This window comes from Zootoca vivipara, chromosome 3 (assembly GCF_965207765.1).
Source record: "Zootoca vivipara chromosome 3, rZooViv2.hap1.1, whole genome shotgun sequence".
NCBI lineage: Eukaryota > Metazoa > Chordata > Lepidosauria > Squamata > Lacertidae > Zootoca > Zootoca vivipara.
Window position 1 is genome coordinate 4,417,879 of NC_142586.1, and position 12,527 is coordinate 4,430,405.

The 12,527-nt window shown below is 43.9% G+C and overlaps 1 protein-coding gene across 3 annotated transcripts in view; it reads left to right on the top strand.

The window, feature by feature from the left end:
• ITSN2 (intersectin 2) overlaps positions 1 to 12,527 on the top strand; it is a 71,792-nt gene that overhangs the window by 11,758 nt on the left and 47,507 nt on the right. For all 3 annotated transcript variants that reach the window (XM_035110349.3, XM_035110348.3, XM_088667110.1), the window contains exons 5-12: positions 2,419 to 2,582; positions 3,742 to 3,936; positions 6,413 to 6,509; positions 6,707 to 6,849; positions 7,686 to 7,749; positions 10,860 to 10,997; positions 11,086 to 11,174; positions 11,785 to 12,047. In XM_035110349.3, the coding sequence (XP_034966240.1) occupies positions 2,419 to 2,582; positions 3,742 to 3,936; positions 6,413 to 6,509; positions 6,707 to 6,849; positions 7,686 to 7,749; positions 10,860 to 10,997; positions 11,086 to 11,174; positions 11,785 to 12,047 (1,153 nt within the window). The remainder of the gene's footprint in view (positions 1 to 2,418; positions 2,583 to 3,741; positions 3,937 to 6,412; positions 6,510 to 6,706; positions 6,850 to 7,685; positions 7,750 to 10,859; positions 10,998 to 11,085; positions 11,175 to 11,784; positions 12,048 to 12,527) is intronic.

Consider the following 12,527-nt stretch of genomic DNA (forward strand, 5'->3'; position numbering starts at 1 on the left):
TAACTTAGCTTCTCACAATGAAGGAACCATCAGAAGGCCCTTAGAGCTGGACCTCAGTGTCTGGGCAGAACGATGGGAGCTGATATAGGTCTTTCAGAACCAGTGTTATATGGTCTTGGCGGCCACTCCCGGTCACCAGTCTAGTTGCCGCATTCTGAATTAGTTGTAGTTTCCGGGTCCCCTTCAAAGATAGCCGCACGTAGAGCGCATTGCAGTACTCCAAGCTGGAGATAACCAGAGCATGCACCACTCTGGCAAGACAGTCTGCAGGCAGGTAGGGTCTCAGTCTGGGTACCAGATGGAGCTGGTAGACAGCTGCCATGGACCCAGTATTGACCAGTGTCTCCATGGACAGCTGTGAGTCCAAAATGATTCCCAGGCTGTGCACCTCCTCCTTCAGGGGCACAGTTACCCCACTCAAGACAAAGGAGGCTCGATGTTGAGCTCTCCGTGTCCGGTCTGATTCAGAATGAGTTTTCCGCCATTGGCGCTCTAACCATCTCAGCGATTGTTTCATTGCCCTCAGATCCGTGGAAAACCACGGGGCTGTCCAGGTTCCATGCAATTGGAGAGGGTGCTTTGTAGCCAGAGGTGCGTCCCATGCTGGCTGTGCGCGGCAAGGCAGCGGGGGGGGGAGCGCTTCTCCCTGCCGCCGCCTCGCCTGCCTTCCCCGGCATGGGACGGACCTTTGGAGACCACCGAAGCAGCGTTCCATGCCGGCTGTGCGCGCCGAGGCGGTGGCAGGGAGAAGCTCTTCTCTCCGCCACCGCCTCCTGCCTGCCTCCCCCGGCATGGGACGCGGCTTCGGAGGTCTCCGAAGCTGTGTCCCATGCCGGCTGTGCGCGGCGGGGGGGAGAAGCGCTTCTCCCCGCTGCCGCCTCGCCTGCTTTCCCCCCACCCCGCCTGTCACACAGCAGGGATCAGACAGGTGGCGAGGGGAAAGCGGAGGAAGGAACGGATCCATTCCTCTGCTTCTTCCCTTGTTAGTGTTCTGCTGGTCTCTGCCGGTTGCCCCTCACTGCTCTTGGCAACCAGCAGAGACCAGCAGGACACAAAGGGGAACCAGCTGCAGCACGGAAAGAAGGCAAAGGAAGATCAGCTGAGAGGCGCTGACAGCTGATCTTCCTTTGCCTTCTTCCCTTGCTACAACTGGTTCCCCTTTTGCTAGACAAATGCCTTTTGCAAATAGGTTTTGTGATCGGAGGTTTTTATGGCCACACTTCGCAAGACAATGCGACGGCCATAGAAAACCTCATCGGCTTACGAGGCAACCTCTGATCGCAAAACCTATTCGTATAGCGAAAAATTCGTCTAACAGAGCATTCGTTTAGCAAGGCACCACTGTATAATGTTTTGGAGCACACTCTGAATTTAATGCAGCTGTGGTGCTAGCAGCCTCTGAATGTGCCATGTGCTGTTAACTGAGTTTGGAGTAAAAGCACAAAAACTGTAAACAAGCAGCAGAGTTTTCATGCTTCCTGCCATGATGGTTGCATTTTCTGATCCTTGAGTGGTGCATAGTACCCTTATTGCCTTAGGTATATGGTCTGCCGTTTTTATTAATCACTTACTAGAATATACAGCATTATGCTCTTATCACTCTGCAAAATTCTTTCTGGCAACGGGATGAAACAGAACAGATTATATTGTTTTTGCTTCTTGGGATTCTGAATAGAAGCAACTGCTGAAGACTTAAACTCTGTCAGCATATGTAAATTGCTTTTCTGCTGTGTAGGGATTTTAAAATCCCTACTGTTGTGTAGGGATTTTAAAAAATATTTTGGAACTTTTAAACTGCAGTAGGCCACTCTCGGCTCTGTTTCTAATATGGAAGGGTGGAATATAAAACCTAATGTTCTGCGCCAAGTGATTAGAGCTGCTATCCCACTTCCATATAAAGGATGCGGTGGAGTTTTTGAGCTTAGAGCAACTCAGGTGATTAATGTCCCTAATCTACTCTTGCCCAATTTCTATCATTCTCTGCTCTGTTGTTACCTCTCTCCAACCTAGGTGAAGGATAAAATTCGGTAATTCATAGGTTTGCCTATAGCAACCTTGCTTTCTTTTCCCGTAGATGCTGCTCCTGAAGAGTTAACCCAGGGGGTGGGGGTGGAAATACTAAGAGCTCCCTGCCAAATAGGAGTAATTGGCAAGCACAATAGTCTTCTGCTACTAAACTATAGAACATATACAAATACAGTCATATCTCAGTTTAAGTACGCTTCGGTTTGAGTACTTTCAGTTTAAGTACTCCGCGGACCCATCTGGAAACGGATTAATCCACTTTCCATTACTTTCAGTGGGAAAGTTCGCTTCAGGTTAAGTATGCTTCAGGTTAAGTACAGACTTCCAGAACCAATTGTGTACTTAAACCGAGGTACCACTTTATATAGACATTGTTGTATTGTTGTTTTTAAGGGCACTTTCAGACCTGAACAAGGATGGGAAAATGGATCAGCAAGAGTTTTCTATAGCTATGAAACTCATCAAACTAAAGCTACAAGGCCAGCCTTTGCCCGTGGTTCTCCCTCCACTGATGAAGCAGCCTCCAGCATTCTCTTCCTTGATTTCTGCTCGTTTTGGTAATCATGAATATGAATCAATGTACAGGTGTTTGGAGAAAGACTGCCCCTCTTAAATTACCGTATTATTGATAAAGAAAAATAGCTATGTGCAAATGTATTATATTAGACCATAGATCATGATGTTAAAGATATGTACAGAAAATATAGCTAAATATTATCATAGATTTTTGTCATAAAAATGAATAATGAGCATAGCTGCCAAGTTTTCCCTTTTCTCGCGAGGAAGCCTATTCAGGATAATGGAAAATCCCTGAAAAAAAGGGATAACTTGGCAGCTATGATAATGAGTACTTTTGAGGTGAATCTCCTGTGCTCTGATGGGCCTCAGAAGAATGGGCCTCAGAAATAGTGCAGCTAATTCTATGTGCTGAAAAGGGGTTAGGATTTGCATGTTTCAAAGTGCAACCATGCTTGCCATACGGCACGCTCCTTTAAAAAGTAGGGTGAGTTTTGAAAGCAGTTTGTGATATGATGTTGGCACCTGTCTGTCTCGAGAGACAATGGAGTGTGCATCGGGGGGTGAAGGCAAGCCACTGGAAAATTGCAGCGCCTGCTGTGGCTGCAGAGACCACAGAACAACTCGTAACTCCTGCCTCCTGCATTGGTCTGCTGTTCTAAGTGGGTTTACAAAAAACAACCCTACTTTTTTAAGGCAAACCTTTCAATGTGCCTAAAGTAGCTCTTTAGATGCCATTGAACAAAATTATTATCTTCCTCTAGAATCGTACTGTATATTAGACATCTATTGGTTTAAAACAAGTACTTCGAGCATATTGCTTGTTCTTTTTATCTGAAGCCTGTGGCAACAGAGATGTGTTATGATTTTCTAAAGTATTAGGGAGGAAACCATGGCTGTATAACTGCTCGAATGAAGCAAACGTGTGTGAGCATAGACCTCTTAACTAAAACTAGTGTGTGTAGCTCAGGGTTTTCCCCAAACTTGGGTTTGCAGCTGTTTTTGGACTACAACTCTCATGCTCCCTAGCTAGTAGGACCCATGGTCAGAGATGATGGGAATTGCAGTCCAAAAACAGCTGGAGACACAAGTTTGGGAAACCCTGGTGTAGATCTCTCTAGAAAAAGTGAGTCATGGCTCCCCAATTCCTGGCTGTTCACAGCTATATGACTATAACTAAAAACTTGGTTTCTCTTCCAGGCATGGGCAGTATGCCAAACCTGTCTCTTCCACCATCTGTTCCTACAATGGCACCTTTGGCTCCATTGTCCTCTTTTGCTTCTGTGACGTCCATCCCCCCCCTTATTATTTCTGCTCCCCTGCTGCCTTCCACCAGCACACCTGCATTGCCAAATGGAACAACCAGCCTCCTCCAGCCACTACCATACTCTTCAAGTAAGTATCATCATGACCGACAATAGACATACTTCCAGTCTGGACAATCTGAGTTGGATGTCGGCCAGTGCCTTGATTCTGAATGCAAAATCTCCTCCTAGAAAATACCGTATTTTTCGCTCCATAAGACACACTTTTTTCCTCAGAAAAAGTAATAGGAAATGTCTGTGCGTCTTATGGAGCGAATGTGTGGTCCCTGGAACTGAATTGCCCAGGGGCTAAAGTCAGATCCTGCTTTTTAAAAAGAAAGAAAGAAAGAAAGAGCTAAAGACTAACAAGAGCTGATTGCAAGAGATCAGGGAGGGAGATAAGAGAGCTAGCTCCCCTCCCGGCCCCTTGCCTAGGCCTCAGTTGTTGTCTGCAGAGGGAGACATGTGACTGGCTGATTAGATTATCTGTCTGGAAACTGTAGAAATGGGTCCCTTTCCTTTCCTATAGAAGAAGCTGTAGAACTGTGAGTTGAACCTCATAAAAACAGGATTTTTTTCCCTTTGCAAGGAAACTCAGCAACTTTGAGCTGATTCTTAAAGATGGAGCTTTCCCCCTTTGCAAAAGAAGTTTCCTCAAATATTTAATGGGGGGGAGGCAAAGGCACCTAGGCCTCTAGGAGTTGGCTGCTATGCCTAGGACAATTCAAGAAAGCAAAAATAAATCTTGTTTTCCTCTTTAAAAAAAACTAGGTGCGTCCTATGGTCAGGTGCGTCCTATGGAGCAAAAAAATACGGTGCTAAACTGATTGTTTTTCCACCTAAAATTCCTTCTTCTTGCTACACTAACCTCTTTCCACTAGAAATACTGTAAATTTTCCTGAGGGCTAAACTATGCATGATATGCAACAACAAATATTTTGTTGTTTTAATGAAAGTTTGGATGTTGCTATGGAGAGCAAGATGGAGGTGGTACTCAGCCTTTTCCCTTGCCCTGTTTTCCCACTCAAGGTCACACATCCATGGAAGCTATTTCTTTGCTTGTGGGGAAAAGAGGAGGAGATTAGTTTTGAGGGGACAAATGTCAGGAAGGTAGAGGATTAAGCACCCCCTTACCTCGCAAGTCCTCCTGCTCAGTCTCTGAGGCTCACTGTTATTCAAGAAGAGCCCTGCCAAATCATGGTGCTGCCCATAGAGAGTGTATTGAAGGAAATGAAAAAATAAAATGGGGCTATGAGTTAGGCATAAATTATTAGAGTGTTGTAGTTAGACTAGTTCTCGAAGCTCGTCAGGTTTGTGGTATGGAGTCAATTTTTTATTGTTTTGCTTTTTTCTCTTTTTTGTTATTTTTTATTTTTCTTTCTTCTTTGTTTGCTCATTTACCCACGTAATTTTTTGAGCTTTGTGTTTTGCACTTAGTTTTTTTTAAAAAAAGTTTTGTTCTATGTTTATTTATCCATTTTATTCACTCACGTAAGCACAGTTTAAAATAATTCTTATTATTTACTTAAGGTTTATTTCTGGGAAATAGAGTGTGCATATATCTAATAGAATCAAAATTAAAAGTTAAGCTTAGTGTTTGTGTAATTTCTGAATTTGTTAGAAATTCTAGGAGTTATGTTGTATATTTAAATACAGGGGAGAAATTGAAATTTGGTTTATACGGTTAATTAGTAAACTGATGAATGGAAGAATGTTCATAAAGGGGCCAAAACTGATAATCCAAGAAGCAAAAGCTAATTTTGACATATTTGAGCTCAGTTGGTAGAGCATGAGACTCTTAATTTCAGGGTCATGAGCTCAAGCCCAACATTGGGCAAAGATTCCTGCCTTGTATGGGGTTGGACTAGATGACCTTTGTGGTCCCTTCCAACTCTACAATTCTATTATTCTGTGATTGCAAGCTGGCATAGCTTATCTACAAGAGACCCATTTAATTGATAATTTATTATAGAAAGACTGGGTGGGGTAAGTTTTTCTTGCCGGAAATGCAACCAGTGCAAGAGGGGTCACCACTTTGGTCAGAAGTGGATTTCCAAATGATGTACTTATGAAAATAAGCTTAAAAATAAAAGACAGAACCATCTGAAAAATGAGTTGAAAGAGTTATGGGCACAAATGTTTAAAAATACGCTTGAAAGATAATACTATTGTCCCCTTTGAACAATGTGTATAAGATAGGACAACATTTGTAAGATACAAACGGATTGGGTATGGATAAATATAATGATGTTTGGAATGCATATGGAATGATATTTGTAATGTGTTTATAAAAAGCATATTGACTTTTTAATAAGTTTATACTTGTTAGAATAATTGTAATACTTTTATACATTTTAATATACTTTCAGTAATTTTCTCTCATTTTGTTTTTGGTTCATGTTCACTTTTCCTCACTTCTTTACTTTATTTCTCTACTGAAAGTTTTCAATAAAATAGTAATAATTTTTAAAGTTTTTGGTATGGAGTTAGGTTGCTGCCCAAGTGATCCATGGAGATCCTTTTGCCTTGCAGTGTGGACTATGGACTCTGCTCTTCTCTTGTTTCAGCTTTGCCTCACTTTAGTTCATACAGTCCCAGGACGGGAGGATTTGGTGGTGCCAACATCCAGAAGACACAGTCCCTGATAGATCTTGGCTCTAGTAGGTAGGGATCTTCAGGCAAATTTATGTCTCAATTGCAATCTAACTGGTTCCCCACAAAAGTGAGTACTTGGAAAGACAGAAGTCATTTATTCACATAAACTGTTGCTGCACAAAAACATAGGAACAATGTCCCAGTTTGAACATATCTTTATATAATACCAGATTTCTAGAAAATGTGACCTTCTTTTCATATTGCAGTTCAAATTCTTCTTCTACTACCTCACTAACTGGGAATTCACCAAAGATTGGATTTTCAGACTGGGCAGTTCCTCAGGCTTCCAGATTAAAATACAGGCAGAAGTTTAATAGCCTTGATAAAGGGATGAGTGGATACCTGTCAGGTTAGTATCACAGTATTACAGTATTATATTTAAGCTTGCAAAGGTAAAGATTCTTGAAATAATCTTTTAAAAATGTATACACATTTCAGCCAGCATTGTTTAGAGTTTCTAAGAGAGAACCTTTTAGCTGGTTCTTTGGCAAGAGTGATTAACCCTTGTAGAAATTGCAGTAACTTTACTTGTAACTTTATTTGTGGTTTATGAGTTAATTGACAAAAGGTTTTCCTCCTGTGCATAATGCAGTATGTTCTAAGGGGGATTTCTTTTTAAAGGAAAGGGATTGCCATTGAAGATTAAGTTTGTAATTAATTGATTGATTTTCCTATATAAGAAAATGAAATCCCAGTATAAATGTAATATTTAACTGCACTTGCGTGTTTGAAGATTTTTATAAATAAGTGTATCTTTGCAGGCTAAGACTTTTAAATTCCATTTTGAGTTAAACCCCATTTCCCTTTGGCCTGAGGCTTGTAGGCCTAGGTCTGAGAGGTATTCTTTGGTTCCATCGCTTTCCCTGGGAAACCCTGCTCTTCATGGCTGAATCAGAGCAAACGCACATCCGGTTTTCTGCAGACTGACATTTGCTCCAGTCCAGCAGTAATCAGCAAGTTTTCATCGGGGAAAGTGCGGGACAAAAGAAAAACCTCTCAAACCCGTGTCTAGAAACCACAGACCAAACGGAATAAATCACGGGACAAAGGAAAATGTGGGTGAGCCTTGGCCTGTAGAGGGTAAAAAATAGCACTGGTTCTTGGGTGCAATTAGATTTATATATTAACATGACTTATATATTATATTACTTGACTTATATATTAACATACTTTTGATTTACTCAGGGTTTCAGGCAAAAAATATTCTTCTGCAATCAAACCTTGCCCAGACACAATTAGCTACTATCTGGTAAGTCTACACATAAATTGATGAGACTTTGATGTTTTTGTGCTGCTCAATGTTAATAAGCATAGAGTAATTTTTAAAGAAATATAATAGTCTACATTGCATACTGTATTGGTGTTATTGCGGCTACTCTTGAGTAAAGACGCCCAAGTCCGCTCTGTCTTTAAGAGTTTTATTGTGCATAGTATTTACAGTGCAGAGATAGCAGAAAACATGACCTCTTAGTCACTCGCAGAATCTAGGAGTGGACGTTTCCGGCTATGGGGCCAGCATAAGAGTTTGGCCATCCCGAAACACCTCCTCCCGACCTTATGTTTGGTGGTGCGCCTTAATTCAGGCGCCAGAAGAGGCTGTCTGCTCCCCTCCACCTCTTGGTCCTGGCGACGCAAGGGCTTTCCAACATCGTTGAGCCCTGACATCTCCATCCTGCTCACTTCCTGATTCCCCTCACCTGACCCACTGCTGCTGCTCTCACTGGGCGAAGTGCTGAGGAGGCTCCCTGTAGGAAGGCCCCCTGACGCATACTTAACGCTGTACTCTTTTATTTTATGCTTATTCTTGAATTGCAGAATTCTGGTGTTGAGATTATATCTGTTTAATTTCTTTTGTTTTATTATCTTTAATTTATCTATTTTACTTTCTTTTGTGATGTTTATTACAGGGGCACCTTGGTTCTCAAACTTAACCCATTCCAGAAGTCTGTTCCAAAGCCAAGGAACGGACATTACTTTCCTATAAAAAGTCATACCTCTGGTTGCGAACGTGATCCGTGCAGGAGGCACGTTCGTAACCCGCAGCGTTCGCACCCTGAAGCGCCACGTCTATGCGCTTGACGTGATTCGGAGCGCATGCACATGACATCATTTTGTGATTCTGCGCATGCGTGAGCGCTGAAACCCGGAAGTAACCTGTTCGGTGCGGTCCGCAACCCTAAAACTCGCAACTTGCAGCGTTCATAATCCGAGGTATGACTGTAATGCAAAATGGATTAATCCATTCCAGTTCCGAGTTTTCGGCGTTTGAGAACCAAGGTACACCAGTTTTTCATTTATGTAGATATCATTTATGTAGATATGCATCTCTGAGTAGGTAGCAGTAAACTATAAAAAGTCTGTTTCTTTTTCCAAATGAAACATTTAGTAAAATCCTACTGCAGGGGTCCTCCAACTCTAAACCGGGGGCAGGTTCACTGTCCCTCATACACTGTCGGGCCCGGACTATAGTTTGGAAAAAATAGGAACGAATTCCTATGGATGCTGCACATATTTTATTTGTAGTGCACACAAAACAGGGAAAACAATACAATATTTAAAATGAAGAACAATTTTAATCAACATAAACTTAAAAGTATTTCAATGGGAAGTATGGGCCTGCTTTTGGCTAATGAGATGGTCAATATCTGGTTAAAAATCCACAATAATAAGTAGCCTTTAGGTTTAGATGCCAGACTGGCACCCTGGTTCTGCACTCCACCTTTTAAAATTTGAATATCAAAACAGATCCTGACTTTCAGAGCATGTACTGACCCAGCTTTCCCAGCCTGGATCACTCTCTTTTTCAAGGGTTGAACGCCCCGGCTCATTTGCATGCCCTGATAGGGTGGCCACATGCAAACGAGCCAAGAGACAGTTGGCTGGGGCTTGGAAGAATAACTCTGGCCCGGGGAGCATTTTTGCCCCTCAGAGTGGAAGCGCTGTGTGGGGAGAGGGAGGAGTGGGGAAGTGCACGAAGGGATCGGCCTGGGCAGAGGGGCTGCAAGTGCCCAGGTGGGCGAGGAAGGCAAAGCAGCAGCAGCAGCAGCAGCGGTGCCCTGAGGATTTGACTGCTGGGGTGACACTTACCATGGGTTCCCCTGAGGGCAGCCAGAGGACCAAAAAAAGCAAGGGAGCAAAGCGAGGAGGAGGAGGAGGATTAAAAGCTGCCTCTCCTGTCCCCCCCGTTGGATTTGTTCCTTTGCAGGGATTTGCAGCTTCAATATGACTTCAGAGGAGCTTTCGGAAAGTGCACGATAGCAGCAGCTGCAGCTTGGCTTTGCGATGTATGGTGGGTGGGGTGGGGGGACAGGAGTTTGCCTGGTTGCGTGGCAGCAGCAGCTCTACCAATGAAAGGTCGTGTCGGGGTTTACCACGGGGACTCCAATTGGCTGCAGGAGCTTCCTGCAGCCAGTTGGAAGCTGCAGAAGTGTCGCCGCCCACACAGTCAGTCCCCGCGAGGCGACGCGTCCGTGGCTTCTTTTCAAAGAAACGCCTTGCAGCGCCAGGTTTACCTCAGCGTGCGGGGACTGACTGAGCAGGCCCCAGGGTCTGCGGGCTGGATTTACGAGCCTAGTGGGCCAGATCCGGCCCACAGGCCATCATTTGAAGACCCCTGTCCTACTACTTCACATCACATGCCTCTGGGAGAATTAAAACGGGTGTTTAATTCTCCAGTTAAAATCAGCTGGACTCCAAATTAATATCCTTCAATGCATTAAACATCAAAACATTAACGATGTATGGGTTTAGAACAAGAATGGGGCTAAATTTGACCACAGGATGGACTGCTCACCTGACATCAAGAATTGGGGCATGTAGACATTCTCACAGTTGTCAGCGCACCGCACAGGACATTGATCATCAGCTTTCCAGAGTGCTGCATAAGGGCCTTTGCAAAGCCCTTCAAGGATCAGCTGCACCAAGAAGTCCCACGTTGGGAACTCAGTGGCACAGCCAATCTCACACAACTTGGAACCAACGCCTGTTACCTGACTTTGAGTTCCACCTCAGCTGCACAGACAGTCCCAGTGGGCTTGCTCTCACTGTCAGTCAGCCGCTTGGCAGGGAGAGCAAGCCTCTCTTGCCAGTGCAGAGTTGGGAGCCCATTTCAAGACTCTTTGTTAGAGCCTCAACTTTCCCCTCACCCAACGTCACATGTGAATTCGGGTGTGGGGCAAATGAGCATGATTTGGGGGGAACTGCCATGCAGGCCCAATTATGTTTCAAATGTGCTTTTGTGGGTATTTGCTTTTTCAGAATTGTTCGAGTTAATAGGAGGTATCTTGAAGATATTGTACTAGAATGTTGCATTGAAGTTTCAGATTTCCTCGATTCTTATAATGCAACTGTCTTTCCTAGGTCACTTGCTGATGTTGATGGTAATGGACAGCTGAAAGCAGAGGAATTCATACTAGCCATGCATCTGACTGATATGGCCAAAGCTGGGCAGCCTCTCCCACTAACTCTGCCTCCAGAGTTAGTGCCACCTTCTATGAGGTGCATAACACAAGATGGTATGTTATTAAAATTGTATAATAAATGGAAAAGATGCCCTTTTAAAAAAATCCCTGTTTCTTCTCACTAGAAGTGGAAAATGTGCTGAAAATACTGATTGTGTTCTGCCAACATACCAGAGAATAATGCAGGAAGAGGAACCCCCCCAAAAACCTCCAGGTAACAGTTGGGTTCTTTTTTATGTTAAGAGTGCAAAGTTGACTTTAAAAAGGCATTAGAGCTGAAAGAAACATTGTTTTATCCCCTATATTAGATATTATGTGTGCCTGACTTCAATTTGCTTGATAGAAGCCATTTGAGCACTTAATAATAATTGTAGGACTTGAGTATACATTGTTTACAGTAGCAGTGGTACGTTGTCAGGACCGAAGAGCAGCAGTACATTGGGCTATGTGGAGTCAGAGTGGTTGGACTGTGGCAGTGTTTCTACAACTTGATCCCCCAGCTGTTGTTGGACTGCAACTCTCATCATCCCTGGCTGACAGGACCAGTGGTCAGGGATGATGGGGACTCAAGCTTGAGAAACATGGAGCTATGAGAGCAGCAGGCAGGGTGAAGAAACCCCAAACTACGTTTATTTACTTAATTTCCTTTTTGAATCGCTTCAGTATCAAAGCCCTGTGCATATAACAAATGCTTTTCCATTTGTCAGTGATCTTATTTGAGTGTTATCTACCTCCTTATTTCATACTGCTGTACTTGTTTTAGAAATGAACCTGCATTAGATCAATTTTTGCACTCTGGTGCCATTTCCTATTCTTTAATCTAGTTACATTTGAGGACAAGAGGAAAGCAAACTATGAGAGAGGCAACATGGAGCTGGAGAAACGCCGCCAGGTGTTGTTGGAGCAGCAGCAGAGAGAGGCGGAGCGTAAGGCTCAGAGGGAAAGAGAAGAAAAGGAGCAAAGAGAGAGGGAACGGCAGGAGCAGGAGCGAAGGAAACAACTTGAACTGGAAAGGCACTTGGAAAAACAGCGGGAGATGGAGAAACGGAAGGAAGAAGAAAGAAAGAAAGAAATAGAAAGGCGGGAGGTTGTTCTACTAATTGCTATTGTTTTTAATCTGTTCCATTTATTGCTGTTTATTGATCTTCACTTTAGCATGCTTTTGCCCCCATGCTGGAACCCGCTTGTCCCTAAAGATGACACCAAACCCAAGAGCCCCAGCTGTGTCTGGGGCAGCTGAAGCTTAACCTCCAGCAGCTTAACACTCCATTGAAGTGTTCCAGGCAGTCAGCACAAATAGCTGGGCTGCCTTCATTTTGAGGTGAAGGCCCTTTCAGGGCATTGCCTAAGCACCTCCAGAAAGAGCCTGCCAGGTGCCTGGCACACAGAATTGCAGTGCCGTGCATGCGCTAGCAACCTTGTCCAGGTAGGCAGTCCTGAGTCCCTCAGTGACCTCGACAGGAAGTCCAAGGCTGTAGTGTCACCAGCTAAGGGGCGAGGCTGAGTTCCTCATGGTGAGACAGATGCTGGTAATCAAGGAACCCCTGAATCTGAGGCCCAGAGGGAG